The following is an 18881-nucleotide window of genomic DNA, read 5'->3' as shown; positions in this document are numbered from 1 at the left end:
TCTGTCTGTTATTGTTTATATCATTTCCATTTCAATGCATAATAAACGCGGAAAATATAAAAGACCAGTGACTTTAGCATACTACAATGTAAACGTAATTATGTACATTAAAATTACCTATACGGGCTGATTGAATATAACTACAGTTACCAATAACAAGGAATTAAAAAGACATAAAAAATGCATTATGGACATTATGGTTTTCCTTGAAAATACCTAGACCCAATTGGCTAAGGACGTGACGAAGGGCGTGCGATGTCGTGACAGGATTGCAGCACATTGCAGGAACTTAAAACTGCATTATTTGCATACGTACCGGCCAGAGGTCGCCATTAAAACGTACCTCAATGAAAGGATGTATTTTTCCTATAAAATACGCACGTGCGTGAGTGCGGTAATGAGTGGATGATAATTTATGCAGTGAATTTTGCAGTTTCATGGTGACGCAATTCAAGTATTTCTAACAAAAAATAACATGGCAAATTAACATTTCATTTGTCTCTAAAATAAGTTTTTTATCTGCTTAAGACTTCAGTATTTAATGATTTCAATGTAAATGATGTCGGTTTTAGTTTTACTAAAACATTGGTTTTATTTATGAACCGTCTTAAGAATACCTAATTAATTACCTATGAGCCTATGTACAATCTAAAAGATAATTTACAAACTCCTTTAAAAACCAAAAAGAAAACTATGCCGTAAGTAGCTAAAGTATTTCTTACAAATTATGCAATTCACATTGCATAAATTGTGGTGGCCGCCTGGAATAACTATAGTGAAAGTGCGTTAACATCAGCAGCGTCTGTGCTGAAACGGGTTAGGTATTCTAAAACAGATCTTATTACCGGGCTATAAAAATCATGGTGATTGTAAGCGATGAACTTTCGAACTCTTATTTACATGCGCGCGAGCCGATTACATTTCATTCATCGTTAATCAGTTGGTAACGCGACCAGTAGGGTGACAATGGTTACAATTTCCAGAGAGCATTCCAGGAAATACACTATGTACTTAAATCCAAAACCTAATATTTACTCTAATTGTATTAAATTATAAGAAAAAATATATAAAAAGACTGAATACAACACTAATATTGGATTAAGAATAATATGCACAGGATGTAAGTTAAGCGCGAATGGTCAATTTGCATTTTTCTGAATTTTTTAATGTATTAGTTTAGAACTTTTATTGTTCAGAAAAATGAATTATAAAATTAATATGAGTGGTTGATTATCATCTGGTTCAAATTGTTTTGTCTCTTATAATAACTGTGTCATAAGTTCATAACATCTTTAATGGAACGATGTCAATGATAAAACGGGCGAGACAACTATGTAATAAATGACAGGCGCATAAAACAAGAATGCATAAAGAAATAATGCAATAAATGAACAGAGCGTTGTGCTTTACGAAGTTGGCCTTTAACCCGTATCTTTCCTACGCCTGGTTGCACAAACTCTGATATATTATTTTCAATTACGCCAATCCTCAGATAAAATAACACTGATAATTTAGACAAGGAAGCCAGTGTTTCAAAGCGCATGGTTCGGTTTCGATACTCGCAACCTGATTAAATTACGCAAAATGATTTATTTAATGATAAACAGTTCAATGAATCTGTTATTAATTTATAGTTATCGAACTCAATAACAACAATTATGTTACAATCTAGATTGTTAACGACGTAACGAGAATTCCAAGGGAACATAGATGCCTTCTGATTCTGAACGTAAGAAGTACTATCAATCACTGACATAATTTGTGATCTAGGAAATAACATAAATATCTTTTTTTTTTTTTTTTTTTTTATGTGATAGGAGGCAAACGAGCAAACGGATCACCTGATGGTAAGTGATTACCGTCGCCCATAGACACCCGCAGACCCAGGGGCGTTACAGGGCGCTACTTGTGTTATAATTCACCTTGGATTACTCGATTAAATATGTGATAAAGAATAAAGATACATGTGTATTTTGCGGAAGAACATTTGAACAAGGGTCTGATTTATACTATAAAATGAGGAAATCAATACGTATTTTTGCGAATACCAAACGCTGATCAATAATTATAATATATTGGACGATAAAACATGCAAAAATGATTGCCGAGTAATTAAATCCCCTGTAATCTTAACCTTGCGTGTACCGACTGGTTCAGACTTGCCATGATAATAATCACGTGACTACCCGCCCCACACAAAAATAACACTACACCTCATTTCTCGGAACTGGTTAACCGCAGTGCATAGCAACCGTTGCGCAAGGTTAAAACGCGCGGTCAAGTTATATGTACCGGCCAATGGGCGCCCGCCATTGCCGTGACGTCAGCGACCACGCCTGCGCGCGCCTCCGCGCTGCGTAATATCGCTTTCATGCATTGCGAACTGCGAAACGTATACGCAGCAAGCGATAACAATTGAACTGTTTGTGAACAAGCCCTCTTGACGTCGATCGAGAACTGATAGTGAGCCAAAATGTTCACAATAATCTAGAGTCAAGGCAACCGCATTATTAAAACTTATTGCGACTGTGTAATTGGCAATTTGCAAACCAAGAACGACGTCATCTCTATTGTCTATAAACTTGTTTATGATTCAATGGGCTTTCAATTCGTTTCAATTAAAGGGGTTCATCCGAATACCAAGTTAATATTCAGTAAATTGGTATGAAAAGTAATTTATCATTATTAAAAAACTTACCCATCATGTTGGACATGAATTTAGATCTGTCCATGGGAGGAATCCATTTGGAGGCCATTGGGAGTATGGCGGGCCACGTTGCTCCTAGCAAGAAGCCGAGGACTACCCTCACAGCTATCGCCCATCCGAAACCCAAGCTGGCAGCAGTCGGCGTGAAGAGTGTGAGCAAACTTGCGAGCAGCGTACTGTAGCCAAATACTCGCCTGTAGAAGAAAACCCCATTTAAAAAAAATAATAGTGCTGCAAACATTTTTTCGTGGCATTGACAAGGCTTCCAGATTGAGACGTACCAAGGCTTGCATTCTCAATATCAATATATCAGTCAGTCTAGACTCGAGGTTTGATTTGTAAAAAAGGCATCTTTTCATCCCATGATTATGCCTTTTATAATTAACCTTGCACATCTAAGTATGAGTTAGCATTCTTTTACAAAAATATAGGAATTTCGAAGCAAGAATCTCTAAACATTAAAAAGTTGCTGTGAAACTGCTCATATAACTGAAGTAAACCAAACCGTCAAGTTAAAAAAAACAATGTTCACGTCACCACCGCCCACATCGGCCCACAAAATCCGTCACGCCAGCGTTTCGCGAACGCACGCAGGTCCTCGCTAAACGATAAGGCTAATAAATCCGCTCCCGCGCATACAACCCGCATGATCGCGTCGAGAATGTTCCGCATGAATCATCTCCAGGCATGGTAACACGATAATCTGTCATCCGTTGAATACGCTTTTTCATTAACCGTGACAGTTAAATATTTCGAATTTGATTTACTGCACGAAGATTTTCAGATAAACGCAATTTCAATTACGCATTGTAATTGCTTGCATTCTTCATGCAATGTGCCCACAATGATAAGAAAAGAGAATAACAAATTCTACAAGACATTAAAGTGTAGTTGACCTATTTCATTCGAGTCGACAATGTGACATTCGTAAACCAGTAGGTTACTGCTGAAATGTCATTTGAACAGTTAAAATTAAACGAATGGAAATATCAAACGATTAACAAAGCCGACTAAAAAATCCAAGCTAGAAATCTATCTTTGTCTATTTACAATCATAGAACAGCGTGGCTATTCTTGTTCTATACTAGTTAGATGATAAACAGGCTTGCGTTGTGATTTAGTATTATTGGTACTGACTGCTGATAAACGTAATTAATTATGTGGGTTCAAACTGAAGGCAAGGACCAAAACTAAGCAATAGGCCTCGTTGACTCGTCTCGACCTCTTTATTAACAGTCTTCTAGAAAGTTCGGCGTAGAAACGGACACACGGACTATGTGCAACGAGCATGTACTTACGTACAACAGTTGTACATAATACATTATACTTACTCCACAATATTGAAACGTTAAAAAACCCAAATATTTTCCAAATGATCGATTCGTTATGGGGTATTATTAAACTCATCTTGGGAACAATATTTATTGCGGTCCAAAATTCTTCCTTTAATTATGTAGGGTCAATGACAGCCCGACTGGTTCTCATGAAATACGAATCGCATGGTCACTTTTCAAACGTCGAATGCAACAATTCATATAATTAAACGGAGGTGGGGCATTTTGGTTTTATTCTTTTTAAATCGCTGGCGTTCCGTAAGGGAGGTTATTCACCAGAACTGGATACCTGGCTCAAAGACTTGTTGTTGTTACTGACGAATAAACAGCACGCATTTTTTCGTCTGAGGGTACACAATGCTACTATTGTTTACGGCCTTAGCCGGCAGACACTCATTGTTGGGCGTCAACCGGATGCAGTGGAGATTTAACTAAGCAAAAAATTGTTGCTATGTTGCAGGCAGTCAAATAAGCAGTAACTTAATAGCGCCTTTTCCGTGTTTAATCATAAACTTGTGCCTTTTTATGATAGTTGAATAATGACGAGAATCCACATCAGAACATGTTTACAAATAGAAACTTTATGGGTAAGAATTTAACATCAACTTACCGAGCCCCAACAATTTCTGCTAGTCGACCGCCTGGTAGTTCTGTGAGCACGTAACCCCAGAAGAAGCATCCGAGCAAATGGTTCTTTTGTTTCGTGTCCCAGTGATAGCGGGTTTGTTCTATGTGCTCTGGATGCTACACAGAAAATAAATCTAGGTTAGAAAATTATTCAGGAAAACATAATTATAAATTAATGAGAACAGGATAATGAATTACTATCTAAAATCGGACCCGCAACATACCGCACAATCAGCCCAAATATAGTCAATGTTTTAACAAGTTTATTTGTTAGCAACTTAAAATGCAAATACTTTCCGATAGCCTAATGAAGATATCCAAGTAAATTGTTCACGCACGTTTTGATACATACTTTGTTTGCCAAATTGGGTTTTTTGGTAACCAATTAGGTATGTGCACGTGCATTCGTAATTGGTTCTTTATCAAACAATTGCATTTTATTATGTTCCTTTTTCACTTCTAAAGGTCATCATTTGCAGATAACAGAAACATGAATATTTAAAAGGGGTTTCAGAAGGTCCGATCTGAATCCGTGAAAACACGATTCGAATTAGTCGTAGAAATGTTCTCATCGTAGTTTACGTACTGGATCCGATATCCGACATCTGATTAGTTTTCAAGATCCTTAATTTGACGGATTCAGATCTGACGCAAAGAACCGGTCTTCCTATTATTTCTAAAGACAAATCTTACCTCTGTGACGTTTAGCATATCATGTGTAGCATTGACTACTGCAGTGACGTTGTCCTTTTCGTCGTAGATCATTTCGACAATCGCAATGGTGAGGTTCACTCGGAGGGCGTAGTTGAGCATGAAGCCCAGGAGGACCATGATGTTCAACACTTGGACGCATGTTAGACACCCTGCAACAATTTTTATTGTTTAACACACTATTGATGACGTCAATTTGGCTGCTTAGTAAAAAGTAACTAGCCTAAACTTTATCAGGGGCTTCAAATTATTGCAAAAACAGATTTACGTCTGCAAATGGACATGCGGCAGCTATTTGCTACAAAACCAGACTTGACCAAAAATAACCCCATAAAAATACAAAAGAAAAAATGGCGAGAGGACAAAAATTCCAACTTGCTTGTCCGATCAATACAATCCGTATCTTACCGGAAAGCAAATGACAATTTCTAGGTAGTCTCACACACTCTCACTTGCAACAATCGCTCGACAACCGTGAGTCACCAGAAGGCACGCATCAGCAATGAACACCATTGAATTAAACGACTTTAGAATAAATCGATTAAGTCACAACATCCTAATTCCAGTCTATATGGCTACGTTTAAACATGAAATACATACCTACTAATTTTATTATTTTCTATACTATCAAGTATAAAAAAAAATCCAAGAAGACATTCCAGAATCCAGATCACCCCGTATTAGTCTCGATAATCCCGATTAAGTCCCAAATCATGGTTAGTTGACATAGAAGTCAATGAAACCCATTTCACACGCACACCGTGGTCGGACAGTTAGTTTTGTTATTGTAACGCGATCATTGGCGAGACTCGTCAACAGTTCAACATTCGTGTGCAACATCACCGCAACATGAGCGGAGTGGGAAAAACATTTCTACCTATTTGGCAAATTATACGTCTAACAAATTATTTACAATCAGATACGTGCACGAAGGAAGAAATGACGAACCAGAACCATTTTCTCAAAGGGTTAGGATCTTAGGATTGAGGAATCTTACAGAAGAATTATTTTTATTTATTTATTTACACTTTTGCACATATATAACTGTACAGTGGCGGACTTAATGCCAGGTGGCATTATCTGCCAGTCAACCACAGGTCGAGCAGAGAGACTAAGACTAAGAGAATTATGAATTCGACTATTCTGAAAATTACCATCATAGCTACCTACCTAGGTATAAGATAAGATCATCATCAGAAGGAATAATACCCTACCTAATAGCAGACTTACGCATATTCTTTGATCTGACATTCGTGATGATCATACAAGCAACCTATCGTTACACAAATAATTACCAATAACTACTAGGAATTAGATAAATCGCAGTATTTCCACATGTGTTTGACGTCAATACCATCAATATCAATACTAGCTACCAGAAAATAGATTCGCCACTCAAGAGGCTTCGTCTCACGGTGTGCAACCGGAAAAACAATCCTCATGCGTTGATTTTTATAAATAGAGCAAATTGGGCACACCTTAATAAAGCTTGAACCACACCAACGCGTGCAGATCGCCATCGCCTCGCGGCGCGATCAAAGGCCAACGACAACAGTAGGGCATGTAATATCGGAAGGTTTTCAATTCCGATATTGGATTCCGATATTAGATCTCAATATCGGAATTCCGATATTAATATCGGAATTGAGTTCATGTGCTATTAAGTTAATATTTGGTTATATTCGTAAGAATTCTGGATTGTTTACAATAAAATAATGATTTTAATCAAAATCTTTAATTTGGTACAAAACAGCACTTCATAAAATTGAAGTATTTTAAAACCATTTTTACGTTATGGGTATCCATTGCATTTGGTTTTTTATGTGACAAAATGCAAACGAGCAGACGGATCACCTGATAATGAATGGTTACTGACAATGAGCCTATATGGACTAGCAAATAATTAGTGTTTTTGTAAAATCACAGGTATCAAACAAACTTTTACTCCTTTATTATGTATTACCCTGTTTTATTTTGGCGGAACGAATTTTAGAGTCATTCAAATCATGTGTTCCAAAAATTGTAGAGAGTGGTAAAAAACTTGAATATGCTTGTAATTTGTTTATTTTTGATTATCTATGTACAACTCACAAAACCACGAGCCATCATCATCATCATGTTAGCCATAGGACGTCCACTGCTGAACCGTACCGTACAGGCTCCAATGCTGATTTTCACAATGGCCGGTTGGTGGCGGCCTGCATCCAGCGCCTTCCTGCTACCTTTATGAGCTCGTCGGTCAAACTTGTGGTTATGAGTCCTACGCTACGGTTTCCGGTACGTGGCCTCCACTTCAGAACCTTGCTGCCTCATCGTCCGTCTGTTTTGCGTACTAAGGCAGAACCGTTGGAAGACCTTATCACAATGCTCGAAGACCTTAATCGAGTTTCCCAACAGGTAGGCCTTCGGATGAATATGGAAAAATCGAAGCTTATGTCGAATGTCCATGTTGCTCCTTACCCAGTTTCGGTTAGGAGCTTGATTATCGAGATTGTTGACAAGTAAGTATGTCTAATATCTCGGACAAACGATCAGCTAGGTAGTTAGATGCAATTTCGAGAAAGTGGTAAATCGTCGAATACGAAGACGAAAGTCTTCAATTAGTGTGTGTTACCAGTGATGATATACGGCTCGAAAACGTGGCCTTTGAATATAGGGCATAGCGTGCTATGGAGAGGGATAAGAGGGTTTCTTTACGAGATCTAATCAGAAATGAGGAGTTCCGTAAACTAAGGTCGCTGACATAGCCCGACCGATTTGCAAGCTGAAGTGGCAATGGACAGGGCGCATAGTACGCAGAACTGACGGTCCATAGTCCAGTAAAATTAATGTTTGAAAGGGAGTTGAGATGTCGTTCTTTGTTGACCAAGTACCTATGGCAAATAATAAAATTGATTTAGAACAAGTTAAATTAACCATAAATAGTAAAGATATTAAAATATTTGCAGTGGAACAAAAAGTGATGGTGAGAGACATGAGAAAATCATTGGTCTTTGCCAATCATGTACTTTGGGTTTTGTGGCAGGTTGTGGCGAGTTTAAACGCTTTGTTTAAAATCTCAATTAAAACTTTTATCTGATTCCGATATTACGATATTGGGTCGCTCAATATCGGAATTGAAATATCGGATCTCGTAGTCCGAGATTCCGATATTACGAGATTCCGAGATTCCGATATTCATGCCCTAGACAACAGCCCCCCTAGACAAAACGCACTTTTTGATCGAATCGAAAATCAAATCCGTCAAAACTCCATACAAAAAAGGGGCTTTTCGACCACTTTTCGACTGGTTTGCGATTATAATTTGCACTTTGTCTAGACCCACAGGTCGCGCGACCCATGAGAGTTGACTGACAGTTCACGCGACCTGTCATAACAAACCAACGCGATCACAGCGCGATCAACCGGCGTGCAGCGATGGCGATCAATGCATTTAGGTCTGGTCGCCATCGCTGCACGCCGGCTGATCGCGCTGTGATCGCGTTGGTTTGTCCGAACCCTGATCGCGGCGATGCGATGGCGATCTGCACGCGTTGGTGTGGCTGAAGCACAAATCCTATGCTTCCTAAAAAGGCAAATCTGACTGATCACGACTGGTAATTATTATTCATACAACGTGTAGCACAATGTGCAAGCAACCCACAAGAGTTCTTACAAGAGATTTTGTCCCTATGTTACATGCGATGTACAATAGTAGGTACGTAAGTATACCTACGCTGCCATGCAACAAGCAAACATCACAAGGATTCGCACACGCTTTTTATCTCAAACCCACATGAACTGCTGCATAAAAATTTGCTTAATCCAACAACATTATGTTAATCAACAAACGTAGGTAGGTACGTGGGAACAGACCTAGTGCAGTTATGATTCTTTAACCAGCTCAACCCAGTTCGAACCGGTTCGGTGTGAATATGGGTGAATTACCATAAATCCATGAATATTGTTACCGTTGCGCAATATTGGCCGAACGAATTTTAAAATGTGACACAAGGACGTGAACCGATCATCGAACCGCAGATAAAGAAAATCCCAACTAATATTATAAATGCGAAAGTAACTCTGTCTGTCTATCTGTTACGCTTTCCCGCTTAAACCTCGCAACTGATTTTGATGAAATTTGGCATAGAGATAGTTTGAGTCCCGGGAAAGAACATAGGATAGTTTTTATCCCGGTTTTTGAAACAGGGACGCGCGCGATAAAGTTTTTCTGTGACAGACAAAATTCCACGCGGGCGAAGCCGCGGGCGGAAAGCTAGTGATTGAATAAATTGATTAATAATGAAAAATACGTGTGATTCACATGTAGACAAAGGTCACGCGCGCAGGCGACATGTCAATAAAAACACAAATAAAAAAAATCCGACTTCATGATAAGCGGACAAAACCATTTAAAATTGTTTTAAATGTGATAAAAACTAGAGAGAAGTAGGTAGTAAAATAGGTAATCAAATTCATGTACTAACTAGAATAGTATGTTCCAACAAGTCTCATCATAGGACTACATCTGGTTTACATCCTGTAACGCATTCCAGAAAAAAACATAGTCTGGAATTCAACATTTTTGATTTGATACCTAAAACTTTATTCAACAAGATAAAGATAATTTACGATAGTGAAAGTGAAACAAGACCCATAAGCGTGACATTTATTATTATTTAATGGAAGCGCTTGAAAGTCAAGCAATTTAAATAATGTCAAGGAAATTGTTATCATAAACAAATGGTTGATTTCGTAGAGTCGTCATTTGTTTTTTATAAAATGCCGGCTAGCAGTAGCAGTCTGCGAATTTTTGCACCACGCGGTGAGAAAGACAAAAAATATTGGCAAACAAGTTGAAAACTAGCGCCAATAAACTAAAATACAACGAGTGAGTGAACTAACACGATGTGAAAGCAGAGGTCGGTAAATAAAATGTTTTATGTGATTACAAAACTGTACAAACAGTATTTTCATGTTTACAATTTAATAATCTTTGATACTCACATCAACATTAACATCTTTACTTGGGTTGTAGTAGCTACGTCTACAATAAACAGATGTACCTGCTAATTTATTACTTGATTCAACTAATGTAAAATTGTAAATTGTATAATGAGATTTATGTGCTTGCATTTCATTTACAGAATGTCTATTTCCAACTTAATTTTCAATAAAATAAGTTTAATAGCGTTTATGACTATAATAGGTTCGTTATTAACAAAGATTATGATTATTTCTCGATATTTGTCTTGTACGAATATTTGTGCACATGATACTGGCAAAATCATCTTGAAAATTTCGGACACTATTTTACTGACGAGCTGTCAAATCTTTTTCTATGATTGGCGATCTGATTTGTAGAAATTAGATTAATGAAACTTAATCAGAAATTAATAAATAAGTTTCTCCTACACTCTGGTATCATTGTTGCACTTTCACTGTGACTGGACGCTAAATTAGACCGGTTGTTGAGCACGAGTAAAAAATACAAATTAGTTTGATAACAAAAAATTAAAAACTTGACCTGACCTAAAAACTATGCTAATTACTGTAATCTGTATTCCATTAGACATTATTTAGATCTTTTGCAAATCAAAAACTCGGATGAAGTCTTGTTTTGGAGTGTCTAGAAGTTTAAAGAGCAAAGCATTATAAAGCTAGTGACTAATAACACGGAATATACATATAATAGAGTTAAAATACATTACACTCGATTAAAAAAGATCTAGAATGCAACAGACTATTTTTGTAGAGTAGGTATGTCATGAGAACAAAATTAAAATAGCCTGTAGAGAGAGTGCTACAGTGCACTCTCTCTACAGGCTAATCATCTAAAGGCTAATAATTTGAAAATGTGTGATCTAAAATCATACTTAGATTTATGTGTATGGCCACTGGGCGACTGTACGTACAGTCGTTAAGTTTAATAGACAGCATTTACTTCAAACTCAAAGCACGGATGCGGACTCTTATCCAGTAAATGTAATGCTGCACTCATAATTGGTTTTACATGCAAATAACTGCATACACTTCCTGTGATTTATTTAACTAACGTCACGTGCAGGTGACCGGCTTGTCATGAAGCCCTTGACTCAGACAGATCCAGTTATAAAGCACGTTTGTAAACAAAAATTTCTCTTTACCGCTGTTTTAGGAATCTATGCTCACTCACAGTTAGTATAAAACCATACATTACTCGTAATCGTAACTCACTGAGCTCATCTCATCATTAAAAAGCACGTGTAATTGCCACGTTTAGTAAAACTCCAAGTCCAAGGCAATCTCCCTTGAAAAAAAAAACAAGAGTATTGGCAAAAAGTTTCAAAAAATACAGGATTTGCAAGTCTAATTTAAAATTAACGATATTATTCAACTTGTTGTCTTGAGTATTTTGACTAATATTGTTCAATACTGGCACTGAAAATGGAAATGCTGCCAGCATCGCAGTATCCTCGCCTCTTTACCTCACGGACATTTTTGAGTAAACAGCAAGTTTTATTTTTTAATTTTTTTCTTTGTTTAGAGTTAAGTTTGCGTTTGTTGTAAAAATATCTATTTATACTGGCACTTCATAACTAGTAAATACTTACGAAGGGAATTCCCTTCTTGATAGTAAAATAACGCAATAAGTAGGTAATCAATCGTCATAAAGGCATACCTACCTTATACCTACTAACCAATTACTCACCGAACAACCATTTTTTCTCACTTCTTGTCCTTCACTGTAGATCTTAAATGATTGTTGATGGAATATTCTTTGCATTTATTATGTTACACATTAGCATTAAATGTAACATGATGACAATATTTTGAATATTTTATTATAGGTACTGAGTGTACCGGTACAGGTTAACCACACTTTTTACGATAAAAACAGCGAAATAGTTGTTTCTTTTTAAGGAAAATGTTTCCAATGGGAATCTTTCCAATTTTGGAAACTAGTCAAGGATGCATCAGTCCCGTTGGTTCGGCAATTAGCCGGTGCCATTAGTGACATTTCGCTAACTGTTAGGTGCGCCGTGCGTCAGGTAAACGAGCCGACTTTCGTCGATAAATGGGCATGCAAGTTCAAACTTCAAAGCACTTGTGCTTAAAGGCATTGCTAAGCTATTTAACTGCGGACTATCAATGAAAAGCTTCAGATATTCCATTATTTAAGTCAGTATTAAAGAAATATAATCTCAATATCTATTAACTCATCTTTATTTGTATTAATCAGAATATTCATAATACATCCTTGGGGTCTAGCCCATTCATCTTCTTAACCCACCAGGACGCAAAAACAAACATCTCTCACTCAAGTAAGTATTAACATTTAGCTTATTACAAAATGAAATAATGTTTTATCTATCTATGAAAAGCCAAGGGTAAGATGACCCATGAAACACCAGTACATATTATCAATTGCATTTTATCTTAAAGGTCACGTTTTTCTCTGTAATACTTCCTAATGAGTTAATTCTTGAACCACCAGTGTGTAAATGTGAATTTCACACAATTAAGATTACGATTTTGTTTACAATGTACGGAAATTTAATGCAAGAGTTACCTAGGTGTGAATCACACTTCCTTCTACAGTATTGTTAATATGAAAACAATTTATTGGTTAATGATGTGCTAATTCAATTAGCACATATAAGCAATTGCATTTAGAAACATCGATAAAACACTCGATTAAAAGTTTATCGTGGCTCGCATCTTAGGAATACTGGACACAATGAGAATGAGATATTCGCCAAGATCCAATGCTTATTACAATTTGAGTAATGGTTAATAAATAAACCATTCTATTGACCATTATACTTAAATATAAACTATTCTATTGACTATCTATTTAAACTATCTAAAAGATAATTCAATACAGGTGCTGGTGTTTACCAGTTAAAATAATAGCCTGTCAAGCATCGAATATTGAATCTGTAATAGAAATCGGAAACAGTTAGTGGGTGTACTACGCGTTACCGAACGTAATTGACGGGGCATAATATAAACCCAATAATACCCTGTCCGCGTCCCGGGAGTAGGCGTTTGCTCACTTTCTCCGAGATGAAATAGTGAGACATCAAGACAAGTGGAACTGCGTGGGAATTACTGGGAATGGACTTTTGATCGAACCTAAGTGCGCAGGAGTACCTAATTTAAAGTGTTAATTTCAAGTTTCTATTTATATCTAACACTTTTTGGGATCCTTCTTTACCCAAAGCGGGACGACGGACGGGACCCCATTAATATGCCTCAGCAGTCTATCAGTGAGCTATAAATTAACTGGTGTTTTAATTATGTCAGTCAACACGTATCTAATATACTAATATTATAAAGCTGAAATTTGTTTTTTTGTTTGTTTGTTTACTTGAACGCGCTAATCTCCGGAACTACTGGTCCGTTTTGAAAAATTCTTTCAGTGTTAGATAGCCCATTTATCGAGGAAGGCTATAGGCTATACAACATCACGCTACGATCAATAGGAGCAGAGCAATAATGAAAAATGTTCCGAAAACGGGTTTTCACGCGTACGAAGTCGCGGGCACAGCTAGTACATTATAAAGTGTTTTCAGACTGTTCTACCGCGCGTGACCCTATGATTGGATTGCCAAATTCCGTATTTTCCCATGTCTCTTATTTTCTGGAGAAACGCAGCAGGTAGGTTACACCGATGAATGATCTAACAATTCGTCCCTTCGTTTAACGAACCTTTACTTCGCTAATGGAGGTAACTATAAACTATTCAACGCATTTATAAAAGGGTGGTAGGTAGGTACCTGACCGGCTCCTCACGCGAAGAAAATTAAATTTTTAATTGGTTTCTTAGAAAAAATATCAATTTCAATAGATAGATCGGTCGTTACGTTAAATTCCATTCCAGTCTTATCTTAGACATAATTGGTGTATTTTATTTTTAATATTAAAACAAATTACCTTAAATGTTTTGTGGCGACACCAACATAGGGTGATACCTCCGGTCATGAGTCATCTCAAATAAAAGGAAACTAATACTTCTATCGGTAATAAAAGCATGAAACAATAATACCCATGATGCCGTACCCAGTCCATGATGTAAAAATAAAGTTCTGGGTAGTTTTTTATTCACTTATGTACAGGCGGGGACACGCCAAGTAAACATCGTGGCCTCTAATTACAATTAGTAATAGAGGTGAAAATTTAGTCTGACGTGCTGACGTCTGTACATGTGGTTATGGCACGAGTATCAATAATATTCCTAACGATGAGTGACAGATAGACTGAAAATTGAATTCTTTTGTTCGCGACAGCTCGTTGTAGCAATTACATCATTGCTTATACACAAACACAAGTGATTCAATTATAACAATTTGGATTGGTTGAGTTGGATGGCTATTTAAAAACAATTACTGTATGAAATAGCTTCATCTTAGCTTTTACATCAACAAACGAGTAAATAAAGATTTTGAAATTTCACATAGATATAAATCTTTCATTGTATGATTGAACCCAAACTAGCATAAATCAGTTGTTGGTTGGTTAAGTTATAGGTTCAATAGCTACTAGATAATGAATACGAGAAGCGCAATGCATAATTATGCGCAAAGACAAGAGAGGCCGGAAACACGATGGTGCGTAGATTCGCGTTTATTTTCACTATGGCCGTCTGCCAAGTACTGCTAACACTTGAGCGGCGACCGCCGCGTGGTCGATTGTCACCTCGACGAACACGTAATTTGTGTCTACCGTCCTACAAAAAGGTGTGTTGGCAAAACCAATTACATGGCACAGAACTATTACAATCACCTTTTCGATAACCATAGAAGTGAGTGGCAATTTCCTTGTAACTTTATCAGTTTCAATTGCTGATATAAGGCACAAAAGTAGACTAAGGTATTGAGCAAACATTGTCACAATCGCAATAGTTCGTTCGTATCAAGTTTAAAGGGTGGTGGAAGCTTTGTGTAAGCGATAGAGTCAACAATGTTTATGAATGAAAACTACAAGATTTCCTAGTCACTGTTGAAGTCACCTCATCTTTGCGTTGACATGATTGTAATAAATATAACATTTATTTACCCACGAATAATAATATTGCTTGGAGGCGTAGGTACCTATCCTGATACGGCATGAGCATGAACAATCCTATCAGACGGAATGACTTGAGTTTCTAGAATAATTTTAATTGAACATAATATTATATTGCATTATACATTATTGCTGGTAATGCTCCGAAAAGGCACTTAATTTTTTGACGCTGTTAGTCTTAATTAAGTTTAAACCCCTGGTAAAAACCTCAGCCATTGACCGGACATAACAAAATCGGCAAAAAACTACCGATTTCGCGGTTAAACAACGAAGATCCGCTTTTTTATCTGCGCAAAAACAAAACAAGACGAATTGAAGATCGCCAAACTTATTAAAGAGTCACGAGCGCGACCAGGTTAGAGACTCACCTGTGAAATTTCTCGGAAAAGACTTCTCTGTTTTGGCCATGGTGCACGCCTTTGGAATGACTTTAGATTCTGCAAAGAAAAAAAAAAGATTTTAATCCACTGTTCGAAAACACGGTGAGCGAGAGATGTCTCGGTAACCTCAATGAGTATTTATGCATTGACAAACCGATTTGGCCTACTCATTAGACAGCGGATCCTTTGAACTGCATGCAAATAGATTTTTTGCCCGGCAAAATACTATGTAACTGTCACTGGTAGATTTAATCCGTAATTTCACACATGACTTCAGCTTTGCAGCGACATGTAGGCGAGAAAGTTAACATGCTGATTGCAAATAAAGAGGCCTCGGGGCCGCTAAAGGTCTTTTATTTCGCATGCCAATATTTGTGATATGTGGGGTCCGGCGCCTCAGATGCTTGTCAATTTGAAATCTGCAGACGCAATTTAATTGGAACGCTTAAAGGTAACTGTTCTATGTAGAAAGCGTCGCGCCGCCCTGCCAGACGCACCTTGCATTTTTTTCGCATAAAATTAATTGTCCGTATTGTAAAAAATACACCGTTATATGCGTCGATACAATTTGCGAGCGTTTGGCGCCAGCTGTAACGGATCGCGTCGCCTTTTGCGGATCGTCAGAACGGATAACTTTTTAATACGATAATAAGAATGCAGATCTATGTAGGTAAATCCTGACGTCTATATGCTGCTGATATTAAGTAAATCGCGTCAGTTAAATAAAGGAAATATGTAAAGCTATTTCAGGATATGAACGAGTGACTTTTTATTTGTTTTCTTGAGCAGATGCCGGCCATACCGCGCAACATCGCGGATTTCGGAGATCTATTTCGACGATTTATCAAGGTCACAGGCAACGTCAACGCGTGCTCGCATCAATTCGCCAAATTCAAGGTTCTCGTGAAAATTGAAAAGTTTAGTGATATCAATTTTACATAATTAATTATCATGATTCAGTTTCAGACTACTTTCGACGCGTTCTTACAAAATATTAGGGTCATTTATTCTGGTGCAATCCCTTATCATCATCGCGGATCGCGATGTTTCAGAAGCACCAATTTATTATTTTTTATTTTTTAAATATTACAGACACTACCTACCTATAGTTATTATCATACCTATTGTTATTTTTTCCTATTTTGACGTCATAACCATAACTATTAACGTAAATACTCAAGTAATGCGCATTTCATTTACACTGATTTCAAACAGTAATCCGTTGTTTGTTCGAATATGTACCTACCTAGTTAGGTGGACGCGAACAGGTGGCATAACCCTATGATATGTTTTTTTTTACCTAAAGCCTAGGAAATAAATGTCAGTCTTGTTGAATAAGAAAGTAGGATTAATGCCCGTTTTCACCATCAATCCCTAATATTTTAATGACCCCTACGGTAACACATCATACTTAACAGGAATTTTGTTTTCATATGGGTTACTTAAAAATTAGGGATTGATGGTGAAAATGGCCATAAGTAATGTAAGCATTCTCACCTAAGTAGGTACATCATAAAAATGTTTCATAGTTTTTTTGATAGGCAGGAGGAGCAATGTACTACTTAACATAAAGATGCAAATAAAGCAAGTTTGACAGTGAGGAAGGTATTTTTTTTACTTTATTAATATTATTATTTAGGTAGGTACCTACTTGTTATAAATATTTTCTTTAGTTTTAAGTTATACGATAAGAAATAGAACGTTGCATAAATAATTAAAGTAGGTAGGTACCTAATCTGAAATTACTTATGAGATTTATTACAGCCCGCTTATGCGTGCAGCTACCCTAACCAATGACCCCACCAAACACGACTTTATGATGAACAATGTCTGAATAGTCTGACGGAAATGCTAATCGATTTGCCATAAATATTAAAATTTTACATAACTTTTTATCTGCGTGTTTCCTGTAATGGGTTATTATAACACATTTTACTACCAATTCCATACCGATGCCACAGAAGCAGGTGCTAAAGGATTTGCATACTTACACTCCCTTTTATGTCAACATTTTCGACCCAGATAAAAAGCTAAAATCGCCCCTCGTGATAATGATATTAGAACCCTCCAAATAGCAAGTCATGAAACTTCTTGTGAAACAGGAAAGTTACGGTGGTGTTTGCGGGACCGGCGTCCCGGCGTGGATTCCCGATCGATTCCTAACCTCTAAACAATTTTATTCATCTTCTTTACATTTAAATAACTACATTTAAATCAAATCCTATCGATAACATTGATTTTTTTTTTATCAACGAACAGCTTTAAAATACCTACCTATTTAGGAACTTATTTTGACGAGAGATAAAAGATCCGCAAGCCAAAAAAGCTTAACGACGAACAGCTGTTACGTGGGCCGTATTGTTATAAGAATGTGGTAGGTAAGTATTTATTTTACTGCACTTTCGAAAGAAATTTGCAATAAAATGTTACAGAGAAATGGGTAGTTACCAATGATATTATATTAATATCATTGGTAGTTACGTATTTATTTCTATTAACTATTTTATTACTCACCGTCTTATTTATAACACTAAATTAATTACAGATAAAACACACTAAACAATAATTAACACACTGATAACTAAAGCTTACACTGTTCAAGACTTAACGTTATAAAAAATAAATTAAAACTATCTACTGTAAGTTTCAATTTGAGATACGAAAACTCTAGAGTCGAGAAAGACGCACACCCAACACCGACAAGCGCAGAAACCCGACTGACGCGACCTCACGCGGAGTCGCGGAGTGTCTCAAAATACATTTTCAATGAAACGTTTCGTTCCAATATCGTAATGGTTTCATTCATAAATGCAGCACGCACACAATTTTATTATTAGACATAATAATTGTAAAAAGTATTGTGAAAAGCTTTAACATTTGTATGTTTTGTGTAGTTTAATAGGTAAGTAGGCCTCTCCAGTGAATGCGGGATTTTTTGAGTCTTGTCTTGACGCAATAAGTCCTACCTGTCTAAAAATACCTATAGTACTTTAATAAACTTACGTATTTCAGCTTCTGACATTAAATAATTTTACCAGCCTAATGCAGAAGGAACATAACTATTTATTTTTTCTTTTAAGAAAGTGGCTCACG

The 18881-nt window shown here is 36.8% G+C and overlaps 1 protein-coding gene across 1 annotated transcript; it reads right to left on the bottom strand.

Annotated features, from left to right (window-relative positions):
• Nucleotides 1-2636: 2636 nt before the first annotated feature.
• On the bottom strand, nt 2637-18520 carry LOC114357783 (sialin-like). The gene is made up of 5 exons (XM_028311563.1): nt 18303-18520; nt 15777-15845; nt 5362-5531; nt 4652-4785; nt 2637-2901 (listed from the first exon to the last, which is right to left on the bottom strand). The coding sequence occupies exons 2-5, from the start codon at nt 15814-15816 to the stop codon at nt 2652-2654; spliced, it is 594 nt and encodes a 197-aa protein (XP_028167364.1). The 5' UTR covers nt 15817-15845; nt 18303-18520; the 3' UTR covers nt 2637-2651.
• Between the last annotated feature and the right edge of the window lie 361 nt (nt 18521-18881).

This window comes from Ostrinia furnacalis, unplaced genomic scaffold, assembly GCF_004193835.3.
Source record: "Ostrinia furnacalis isolate ACB-3 unplaced genomic scaffold, ASM419383v2 OfSCF3352, whole genome shotgun sequence".
NCBI classification, from domain to species: Eukaryota; Metazoa; Arthropoda; class Insecta; order Lepidoptera; family Crambidae; genus Ostrinia; species Ostrinia furnacalis.
Note: the sequence above shows the minus strand (reverse complement) of the source record. Positions and strands in the feature narration are given on the sequence as shown.